The sequence below is a fragment of the Oncorhynchus mykiss genome, chromosome 2 (assembly GCF_013265735.2).
Source record: "Oncorhynchus mykiss isolate Arlee chromosome 2, USDA_OmykA_1.1, whole genome shotgun sequence".
In the NCBI taxonomy this organism is placed as follows: Eukaryota; Metazoa; Chordata; class Actinopteri; order Salmoniformes; family Salmonidae; genus Oncorhynchus; species Oncorhynchus mykiss.
In genome coordinates, this window is record NC_048566.1 from 655578 (window position 1) to 667500 (window position 11923).

Genomic DNA, 11923 nt, shown 5'->3' on the forward strand with positions numbered 1-11923 from the left:
GTGTGAACTGACTGTACTGAAACTGTACGGAGATGTGATGATATGTGAAACCACAGTCCAACCCACCAGCTGGAAGATCTAAATGTGTCTGGATTGGAATCATCTTGTATTCTGTTGGATGATGTTATATTGGCGCAAGGCAGTCTCTCTCTCTCTCTCTCTGTCTCTCTCTGTCTCTCTCTCTCTCTGTCTCTCTCTCTCTCTGTCTCTCTCTCTCTCTCTCTCTGTCTCTCTCTCTGTCTCTCGGTGTATCTCTCTGTCTCTCTGTCTCTCTCTCTCTCTCTCTCTCTCTCTCTGTCTCTCTCTCTCTCTCTCTGTCTCTCTCTCTGTCTCTCTGTGTATCTCTCTGTCTCTCTGTCTCTCTCTGTCTCTCTCTCTCTCTGTCTCTCTCTCTCTCTCTCTGTCTCTCTGTGTATCTCTCTGTCTCTCTGTCTCTCTCTCTCTCTCTCTGTCTCTCTCTCTCTCTCTGTCTCTGTGTCTCTCTCTCTGTCGCTCTCTCTCCCTCTCTCTCCCTCTCTCTGTATGTCTCTCTCGCTCTCACACAAATGTGCTTTACACACATTTCCAATAGTGATGCAATTTGCTAAAAACAAACAGTCTTTAGAGGTTAATTAGACTAAACTGTCTTTTGGGGTTAATTAGACTTAACTGTCTTTAGAGGTTAATTAGACTTAACTGTCTTTAGAGGTTAATTAGACTTAACTGTCTTTAGAGGTTAATTAGACTTAACTGTCTTTGAGGTTAATTAGACTTAACTGTCTTTGAGGTTAATTAGACTTAACTGTCTTTAGAGGTTAATTAGACTTAACTGTCTTTTGGGGTTAATTAGACTTAACTGTCTTTTGGGGGTTAATTAGACTTAACTGTCTTTTGGGGTTAATTAGACTTAACTGTCTTTTGGGGTTAATTAGACTTAACTGTCTTTTGGGGTTAATTAGACTTAACTGTCTTTAGAGGTTAATTAGACTTAACTGTCTTTTGGGGTTAATTAGACTTAACTGTCTTTTGGGGTTAATTAGACTTATCTGTCTTTTGGGGGTTAATTAGACTTAACTGTCTTTGGGGGTTAATTAGACTTAACTGTCTTTGAGGTTAATTAGACTTAACTGTCTTTTGGGGTTAATTAGACTTATCTGTCTTTTGGGGGTTAATTAGACTTAACTGTCTTTTGGGGTTAATTAGACTTATCTGTCTTTTGGGGGTTAATTAGACTTAACTGTCTTTTGGGGGTTAATTAGACTTAACTGTCTTTGAGGTTAATTAGACTTAACTGTCTTTTGGAGGTTAATTAGACTTAACTGTCTTTTGGAGGTTAATTAGACTTAACTGTCTTTAGAGGTTAATTAGACTTAACTGTCTTTTGGGGTTAATTAGACTTAACTGTCTTTTGGGGGTTAATTAGACTTAACTGTCTTTTGGGGGTTAATTAGACTTAACTGTCTTTTGGGGGTTAATTAGACTTAACTGTCTTTGAGGTTAATTAGACTTAACTGTCTTTGATGTTAATTAGACTTAACTGTCTTTGAGGTTATTTAGACTTAACTGTCTTTTGGGGGTTAATTAGACTTAACTGTCTTTTGGAGGTTAAATAGACTTAACTGTCTTTTGGGGTTAAATAGACTTAACTGTCTTTTGGGGTTAATTAGACTTAACTGTCTTTGAGGTTATTTAGACTTAACTGTCTTTAGAGGTTAATTAGACTTAACTGTCTTTTGGAGGTTAAATAGACTTAACTGTCTTTTGGGGTTAAATAGACTTAACTGTCTTTTGGGGTTAATTAGACTTAACTGGACTCATCCTAAAAGTATTCGGGGGCTCCTGAGTGGCGCAGCGGTCTAAGGCACTGCATCTCAGTGCTAGAGGCGTCACTACAGACCCTGGTTCGATTCCAGGCTGTATCACAACCGGCCATGATTGGTGGGCAGTAAGGTGGAGTTTAGTAATGTCTGTCTGTCTGTCTCTCTGAACCAGGTGGGCAGTAAGGTGGAGTTTAGTAATATCTGTCTGTCTGTCTCTCTGAACCAGGTGGGCAATAAGAGGTTTAGTAATGTCTGTCTCTCTGAACCAGGTGGGCAGTAAGGTGGAGTTTAGTAATGTCTGTCTGTCTGTCTCTCTGAACCAGGTGGGCAGTAAGGGGTTTAGTTATGTCTGTCTGTCTGTCTGTCTGAACCAGGTGGGCAATAAGGGGTTTAGTTCTGTCTGTCTGTCTGAACCAGGTGGGCAGTAAGGAGTTTAGTAATATCTGTCTGTCTGTCTCTCTGAACCAGGTGGGCAGTAAGGTGGAGTTTAGTAATGTCTGTCTGTCTCTCTGAACCAGGTGGGCAGTAAGGTGGAGTTTAGTAATGTCTGTCTCTCTGAACCAGGTGGGCAGTAAGGGGTTTAGTAATGTCTGTCTCTCTGAACCTGGTTCTGTCTGTCTGAACCAGGTGGGCAGTAAGGTGGAGTTTAGCAATGTCTGTCTGTCTGAACCAGGTGGTCAGTAAGGTGGAGTTTAGTAATGTCTGTCTGTCTGTCTGAACCAGGTGTGGTGTAAGATCTGTCTGTCTGTCTGTCTCTCTGAACCAGGTGGACAGTAAGGTGGAGTTTAGTAATGTCTGTCTGTCTCTCTGAACCAGGTGTAGAGTAAGGTGGAGTTTAGTAATGTCTGTCTGTCTGTCTCTCTGAACCAGGTGGGCAGTAAGGTGGAGTTCCAGTGCCAGCAGGGCCACCTACTCCAGGGTTCCACCACCCGACTCTGCCTGTCTGACCTCACCTGGAGCGGCTCTCAGCCAACATGCATCCGTGAGCTCTCCTTATCTCTTCCTCTGTCATCTTCCTCTCCTGACCTCTTCTTGTCTGTCTCTCTTCTCCCTCCACCTCTCCACTCTCCTCTCTCCCCTCTCTTATTCTTCAGTCCCCTCTCCTCTTCCTCAGTCCGCTCTCCTCTCTCCCCTCTCCTATTCCTCAGTTCCCCCTCCTCTCTCCTCTTCCTATCCCCTCTCCTCTCTCCCCACTCCTATTCCTCAGTTCCCCCTCCTCTCTCCTCTTCTGCAGTCCCCTCTCCTCTCTCGTCTCTCTGCTCTTCCCTCTCTTTGCTCTTTCCTCTCTCTTCTCTCCTCTTCCTCAGTCCTCTCTCTGCTCTCACAACCTCTCCTCTTCCTCAGTCCTCTATCCTCTCTCCTCTCTCCTCTCTTCTCTGTCCTCCCTCCTCTCCACTTCACATCTCCTGCTCCACTCTGCAATCAACTCCATGCCATTATGAGTGTGTCTGCCAGTGAAGTGTTGTTGACATGATTACTGATGTGTGGGCCAATCGCTGTCAGTTTCCCTATGAAGTGTGTAGAATGTTGCCTGACCAATCGCTGTCAGTTTCCCTATGAAGTGTGTAGAATGTTGCCTGGCCAATCGCTGTCAGTTTCCCTATGAAGTGTGTAGAATGTTGCCTGGCCAATCGCTGTCAGTTTCCCTATGCCAGAGGGGCTTTTCCTCTGGGATCCGCCACATCACATGTGGAGTAAACACGCGACTGATGAATTCAACGTTAGTATTTTAAGAGTGATAAGTGCCTGCTATTTACACTTATTCATCCAACGTTAAAAGGAAACATTACTACTGTACACATTTGCATAGGATAATGATTTATTGCTGATGAAAATGATATTTCATAATCACTATTATCGTAACTACTCCCCTAGACAGAGTTCCCATTGGAATTACCCTTTGATGGGAAAGTTGCTTTGTTAGCTAATACAACGTCTGTATCCTCCAGCCGTACCCCAATGGTGTGCCTGTGTGGTTATTTATGTACAGTATCTCAGTGGTCTGTCTGATCTGTCTACTGCACTGCCATGTGGTGTGGTCCTGTCCTGTCTGGTCCTGTCCTGGCTGGTCCTGTCCTGGCTGCTCCTGTCCTGTCTGGTCCTGTCCTGGCTGCTCCTGTCCTGGCTGCTCCTGTCCTGGCTGCTCCTGTCCTGTCTGGTCCTGTCCTGTCTGGTCCTGTCCTGGCTGCTCCTGTCCTGTCTTCTCCTGTCCTGTCTGGTCCTGTCCTGTCTGGTCCTGTCCTGTCTGGTCCTGTCCTGGCTGCTCCTGTCCTGTCTGGTCCTGTCCTGTCTGGTCCTGTCCTGGTTGCTCCTGTCCTGTCTGGTCCTGTCCTGTCTGGTCCTGTCCTGGCTGCTCCTGTCCTGTCTTCTCCTGTCCTGTCTGGTCCTGTCCTGTCTGGTCCTGTCTTGTCTGGTCCTGTCCTGGCTGCTCCTGTCCTGTCTGGTCCTGTCCTGTCTGGTCCTGTCCTGTCTGGTCCTGTCCTGGCTGCTCCTTTCCTGTCTGGTCCTGTGTGCTCCTGTCCTGTCTGGTCCTGTCCTGTCTGGTCCTGTCCTGTCTGGTCCTGTCGGCTCCTGTCCTGTCTGGTCCTGTCCTGTCTGCTCCTGTCTGCTCCTGTCCTGTCTGCTCCTGTCCTGTCTGGTCCTGTGTGCTCCTGTCCTATCTGCTCCTGTCTGGTCCTGTCTGGTCCTGTCGGCTCCTGTCCTGTCTGCTCCTGTCCTGTCTGGTCCTGTCTGCTCCTGTCCTGTCTGCTCCTGTCTGGTCCTGTCCTGTCTGGTCCTGTGTGCTCCTGTCCTGTCTGCTCCTGTCTGCTCCTGTCCTGTCTGGTCCTGTCTTCTCCTGTCCTGTCTGCTCCTGTCTGCTCCTGTCCTGTCTGGTCCTGCCCTGTCTGGTCCTGTCCTGTGTGCTCCTGTCCTGTCTGCTCCTATGTGCTCATGTCCTGTCTGCTCCTGTCCTGTGTGCTCCTGTCCTGTCTGGTCCTCCCTCCACCTCCCTAACGTCCCCCTCTTACTCATGTCTGAGTGGGAGCCGTCCTGCAGCTGAAAACAGCCACAGCCTCGCATTTCATCTACTCTCAGCATCATATTAAAATCACAAAGTCAGTCCTTGGTCTGGACCAGCTCCCTAACACACACACATTAGTTGGATTAATCTCTGAGTGAGAGAGGAGGGAGGAAGAGAGGGGGGAGAGAGGAAGGGGAAGAGGGGGGGGGGGATGGGGGGAGTTAGAGATGAAGAGGGGAGAGAGGGAGAGACAGAGAGACAGAGAGAGAGACAGAGAGAGAGACACAGAGAGAGAGAGAGAGAGCGAGAGAGACAGAGAGAGAGAGAGACAGAGAGAGAGACACAGAGACACAGAGAGAGAGACACAGAGAGAGAGACACATAGAGAGAGACAGAGAGAGAGAGAGACAGAAAAAGAGAGACACAGAGAGAGAGACACACACATAGAGAGACACAGAGACTGAAACACTGAGACACTGTCACTAAAACGACATTAAGGGCCAATTCACTGTTGTGACTCTGTCACTAAAACAACATGAAGGACCAATTCACTGTTATGACTCTGTCACTAAAACAACATGAAGGGCCAATTCACTGTTATGACTCTGTCTAGTTTAATAGATTCAGGATACCTTCAACACATTAGTTTAGTAGATTCAGGATAACTTCAACTCATTAGTTCAGTAGATTCAGGATAACTTCAACACATTAGTTTAGTAGATTCAGGATATTTTCAACACATTAGTTTAGTAGATTCAGGATAACTTCAACTCATTAGTTTAGTAGATTCAGCATACCTTCAACTCATTAGTTTAGTAGATTCAGGATAACTTAAACTCATTAGTTTAATAGATTCAGCATACCTTCAACACATTAGTTTAGTAGATTCAGGATACCTTCAACTCATTAGTTTAGTAGATTCAGGATATCTTCAACACATTCGTTTAGTAGAATCAGGATAACTTCAACTCATTAGTTTAGTAGATTCAGGATAGCTTCAACTCATTAGTTTAGTAGATTCAGGATATCTTCAACTCATTAGTTTAGTAGATTCAGGATATCTTCAACTCATTAGTTTAGTATTTTCAGGATATCTTCAAAGCAGTCTGGTATTGTATCAACACTGCAGCCAGAATAGTGTTCTATTTGGGAGGCTGCCTATCTACTGCTCTCTCAGTTGACCAACAACTTGCTTTGGGCCAAGCAGAAAATCCCTGAGACGCCTGCTAATACAAACACTGATTGCTTCATTATCAGGGATACGCACCCCCAGGAAACCCTGCTTCTCTGAGTCCATGTCGTCTATACACGCTGATCTACCCCCCCCCCCAAACCAATATCCACGTGATGAGTTCAGTTATTTTGCAGAATCCAACCCCATCAAAGTTGCCCATCCCTGGTGTTGACCTACAGTGCCTTGCAAAAGTGTTTATCCTCCTTAGTGTTTTTCCTATTTTGTTGCATTACAACCTGTAATTTAAATAGATGTTTTATTTGGATTTAATGTAATGGACAGACAAAAAATTGGTGAAGTGAACTAGAAAAAATAACCTGTTTAAAAAATAAAATAAAATTTAAAAAACTGAAAATTGGTGCGTGCCTATGTATTCACCCCCTTTACTATGAAGCCCCTAATCTGGTGCAACCAATTACCTTCAGAAGTCACATAATTAGTTAAATAAAGTCCACCTGTGTGAAATCAAAGTGTCACATGACTTGTAAATATACATCCTGTTCTGAAAGTCCCCAGAGTCTGCAACACCACTAAGCAAGGGGCACCACCAAGCAAACGGCACCATGAAGACCAAGGAGCTCTCCAAACAGGTCAGGGACAAAGTAGTGGAGAAGTACAGACCACGGTTGGGTTATGAAATAATATCAGAAACTTTGAACATCCCACGGAGCACCGTTAAATCCATTATTTAAAAAAATGGAAAGATTGTGTCACCACAACAAACCTGCCAAGAGAGGACCACCCACCAAGACTCACGGACCAGGCAAAGAGGGCATTAATCAGAGAGGCAACAAAGAGACCAAAGATAATACTGAAGGAGCTGCAAAGCTCCACAGCGGAGATTGGAATATCTGTCCATAGGATAAAAATTTTTAAAATAAGCTTAAAGAAGAAAATAAGAAAACATGTTTGGTGTTCGCCAAAAGGCATGTGGGAGACTCCCCAGACATATGGAAGAAGGTACTCTGGTCAGATGAGACTAAAATGTAGCTTTTTGGCCATCAAGGAAAATGCTATTTCTGGTGCAAACCCAACACCTCTCATCTCCCCGAGAATACCATCCCCACAGTGAAGCATGGTGGTGGTAGCATCATGCTGTGGGGATGTTTTTCATCGGCAGGAACTGGGAAACTGGTCAGAATTGAAGGAATGATGGATGGTGCTAAATACAGGGAAATTCTTAAGGGAAACCTGTTTCAGTCTTTCAGCGATTTGAGACTGAGACGGAGGTTCACCTTCCAGCAGGACAATGACCCTAAGCATACTGCTAAAGCAACACTCGAATGATTTAAGGGGAAACATTTAAATGTCTTGGAATGGCCTAGTCAAAGCTCAGACCTCAATCCAATTGAGAATCTGTGGTACTTAAAGTGATTGCTGTACACCCATCCAACTTGATGGAGCTGAAACAGTTTTGCCTTGAAGATTGGGCAAAAATCCCAGTGACTAGATGTGCCAAGCTTATAGAGACATACCCCCCCCCCCCCCCCCCCCAAAAAAAAAAAAAAATCTATTTTAATTCCAGGTTGTAAGGCAACAAAATAGGGAAAATTCCAAGGGGGGTAAATACTTTCACAAGCCTCTGTAATGCCTCTGTTTCCCTGTTCACGTCCCTGATTAACTCTCTCTCTGCAGCCCATTCGTGTAAGCAGCCCAAGTCCCCTCCCAATGCAGACGTGGTTGGAATGGAGCTGGCTCCGTATGGCTACACCCTGCTCTACTCCTGCCAGCCTGGCTTCATCCTGTCTGGGGGGTCAGAACACAGGGTCTGCAGGTCTGATGGAAGCTGGACCGGTAAGGTCCCCATCTGCAGAGGTAGGGAAATGAAGTCTATCTGGTTTTATACTATGATATTGATATATGTTTCCAACACAACTTGACACTTACTGAGATACAATGTCAGTGATGAGAACATACAATAGATATCTAAAAGTGAAAAATAAGTACTATAGAAAGCTGGTTATGGCTGGACAGAAGTACTGTAGAAAGCTGGTTATGGCTGGAACAGAAGTACTGTAGAAAGCTGGTTATGGCTGGACAGAAGTACTGCAGAAAGCTGGTTATGGCTGGACAGAAGTACTGTAGAAAGCTGGTTATGGCTGGACAGAAGTACTGTAGAAAGCTGGTTATGACTGGAACAGAAGTACTATAGAAAGCTGGTTATGGCTGGAACAGAAGTACTGTAGAAAGCTGGTTATGGCTGGACAGAAGTACTGCAGAAAGCTGGTTATGGCTGGACAGAAGTACTGTAGAAAGCTGGTTATGGTTGGAACAGAAGTACTATAGAAAATTGGTTATGACTGGACAGAAGTACTACAGAAAGCTGGTTATGACTGGAACAGAAGTACTATAGAAAGCTGGTTATGGTTGTAACAGAAGTACTACAGAAAGCTGGTTATGGTTGGAACAGAAGTACTATAGAAAGCTGGTTATGGTTGTAACAGAAGTACTACAGAAAGCTGGTTATGGTTGGAACAGAAGTACTGTAGAAAGCTGGTTATGGCTGGAACAGAAGTACTGTAGAAAGCTGGTTATGACTGGACAGAAGTACTGTAGAAAGCTGGTTATGACTGGACAGAAGCACTGTAGAAAGCTGGTTATGACTGGACAGAAGTACTACAGAAAGCTGGTTATGACTGGAACAACAGCTGAGTACTCAGGTTGAAACAGCAGCTGGATGGTCCAGGTCACAGACATCTCACCTCCCTGCTTATTCTCTGACCATGACTTTGATTGTTCTGTGGTGATAGACTGGTGACAGACTGTCAAAAGGACTAAGCTGGTAGGACTTGGTTTTGAGAGTAGACATTGATATACATTTGATCTGAAACAACTTCAAGGTGATGGTAATGGCAGAACTGAGGGTCCAAAAACACAATGTGAAAAAGCTCACGCAACTTTTAAAAAGACTGGCGGTTGATCGTTTTCTTTCCAAGTGGGTGGTTTTTACATTCTGTTGTTTTTGATACTCAGTTGTTACTTCCTGCCGTCAGCAGCAACGGGAATAATCTCTTCCTGCCATAAACAGCACCTGAAAGAATCTCTTCCTGCCATAAACAGCACCTGAAAAGAATCTCTTCCTGCCATAAACAGCACCTGGAAAGAATCTCTTCCTGCCATAAACAGCACCTGGAGGACTCTCTTCCTGCCATAAACAGCACCTGGAAAGAATCTCTTCCTGCCATAAACAGCACCTGGAAACAATCTCTTCCTGCCATAAACAGCACCTGGAAAGAATCTCTTCCTGCCATAAACAGCACCTGAAAAGAATCTCTTCCTGCCATAAACAGCACCTGGAAAGAATCTCTTCCTGCCATAAACAGCACCTGGAGGACTCTCTTCCTGCCATAAACAGCACCTGGAAAGAATCTCTTCCTGCCATAAACAGCACCTGGAAACAATCTCTTCCTGCCATAAACAGCACCTGGAAAGAATCTCTTCCTGCCATAAACAGCACCTGGAAAGAATCTCTTCCTGCCATAAACAGCACCTGGAAAGAATCTCTTCCTGCCATAAACAGCACCTAGAAGAATCTCTTCCTGCCATAAACAGCACCTGGAAGAATCTCTTCCTGCCATAAACAGCACCTGGAAAGAATCTCTTCCTGCCATAAACAGCACCTGGAAGAAGCGTCTACATATTTTCCGCGGTGCCGTTGTATCTCAGTAACTGTCATGTTGTGTTGCGTTAGAAACTCTATTCTCTGAGAGCTGATGTAAAATGTGCACCCACACACACACACACACACACACAGTATGTATCTTCCTTGCAGGCTCAGCAACATTAAGGAGAGTTACTGTGTTAGCAACACAGTCATGAAAGTGTTTATTTTTGATAACATCCCGAGGGTGTTACTGCTGTGCTCTGAAACGGCGCTGATTTGTGAGATACATAATTCTATGTTTCTTTCCAGTGGGCTCCAAACAGACGGAGAAACCTACCACAACCTTACAGGGAACGCCAAGCCCCAACATACACGGTAAGAAGAATACAGTAACTTTACATGGTAAGAAGAATACAGTAACTTTACATGATAAGAATAATACAGTACAATTACATGGTAAGAAGAATACAGTAACTTTACATGGTAAAAAGAATACAGTAACTTTACATGAGAAGAAGAATACAGTAACTTTACATGAGAAGAAGAATACAGTAACTTTACATGATAAGAAGAATACAGTAACTTTACATGATAAGAATAATACAGTACAATTACATGGTAAGAAGAATACAGTAACTTTACATGGTAAGAAGAATACAGTACAATTACATGGTAAGAAGAATACAGTAACTTTACATGAGAAGAAGAATACAGTAACTTTACATGATAAGAAGAATACAGTAACTTTACATGATAAGAATAATACAGTAACTTTACATGGTAAGAATAATACAGTAACTTTACATGGTAAGAATAATACAGTAACTTTACATGGTAAGAAGAATACAGTAAATTTACATGGTAAGAAGAATGCAGTAAATTTACAAAGGGTATTGTTCCATATCCACTGATGGTAGTTATCCATACTGAGTGGATAAAACATGAAGAACACCTGCTCTTTCCATGACATAGAAATGGAAGGGGAAAAACAACAACAAATGAAAGAAATAAATCCTAATGTTTTATATGGCTCTACATAATGAATGATCTGTATTGCTGAGGTCTTTATAACGTCCTGTATTCCAGTCCCTGATGACGTCTTCGCCCCTGATTTCATCTGGAGAGGCTCCTATGATTATAAGAGTCAGAAACAACCGATGACTTTGACAGTCACTCATTTTAATAGCAGCACGGGAATAGTGAACGCGACGCTAAACGACAGCAACGCGGAATTCCTGCTCTCTGGTAAGTCCGTTTATCATGTCACCTTTTTCTGCTTTTAGTTGTTGTTGTTGTTGTTGTTGTTGTTGTTGTTGTTACATGCATGTTGTAACTTATACTGGCATATTCATCAGTTTACTGGCAGAAATCTAATTGGTTGAAAAGAGGTCTATTGTAATTTGTGCTGACTCCTCTCCCCTTCCCTCTCCTCTCCCCTTCCCTTCCCTTCCCTTCCCTTCCCTTCCCTTCCCTTCCCTTCCCTTCCCTTCCCTCCCCTTCCCTTCCATTCCCTTCCCTTCCCTTCCCTTCCCTTTCCTTCCCTTCCCTTCCCTTCCCTTCCCTTCCCTTCCCTCCTCTCCTATCCCCTCCCCTTCCCTTCCCTCTCTTATCCCCTCCCCTTCCCTTCCCTCTCCCCTCCTATCATCTCTCCTCCTCTCCTCTCCTCTCCTCTCCTTGCCTCTCCCCCCTCTCCTCTCATCTCTCCTCTTCCCCTCCTCTCCTATCCCCTTCCCTCTGCCCATCTCTCCTCCCCCCTCTCTCCTCTCCTCTCTCCTCTCCTCCCCTTCCCTCTCCCCTCCTCTCCACTCATCTCTCCTCCTCTCCTATCCCCTTCCATCTGGCCATCTCTCCTCCCCTCCTCTCTCCTCTCCTCTCTCCTCTCCTCCCCTTCCCTCTCCCCTCCTCTCCACTCATCTCTCCTCCTCTCTCCCAATCCTCTCCTATCCCCTCCTCTCCTCTCCTCTCCTCGCCTCTCCTCGCCTCTCCTCTCCTCTCCTCACCTCTCCTCTCCTCTCCTCACCTCTCTTCTCTTCTCTTCTCCTCTCCCCTCCCCTCCTCTCCTATCCCTTTCCCTCTCTCCTCTCTCCTCTCCTCTCTCCTCTCCTCCCCTTCCCTCTCCCCTCCTCTCCACTCATCTCTCCTCCCCTTCCCTCTCCTCTCCTCTCCTCTAGGAGTGTATAAGAACCGCGAGGCCAGGTTAATGCTCCTGCTGTACCACATGAAAGCCCTGGCCCACAGCACGTATAGCCGGGTTACCGAGGAGACCTGGGCTATGGATGGTTTTGT

General features: G+C 44.9%; 1 protein-coding gene across 1 annotated transcript in view; it reads left to right on the forward strand.

The window, feature by feature from the left end:
• The window catches only part of LOC110512917 (CUB and sushi domain-containing protein 3), a 523013-nt gene that overhangs the window by 506396 nt on the left and 4694 nt on the right, over nt 1-11923 (forward strand). The window contains exons 64-68 of the mRNA XM_036934833.1: nt 2670-2781; nt 7669-7848; nt 9947-10012; nt 10724-10882; nt 11809-11921. Coding sequence (XP_036790728.1) covers nt 2670-2781; nt 7669-7848; nt 9947-10012; nt 10724-10882; nt 11809-11921 — 630 coding nt within the window. The remainder of the gene's footprint in view (nt 1-2669; nt 2782-7668; nt 7849-9946; nt 10013-10723; nt 10883-11808; nt 11922-11923) is intronic.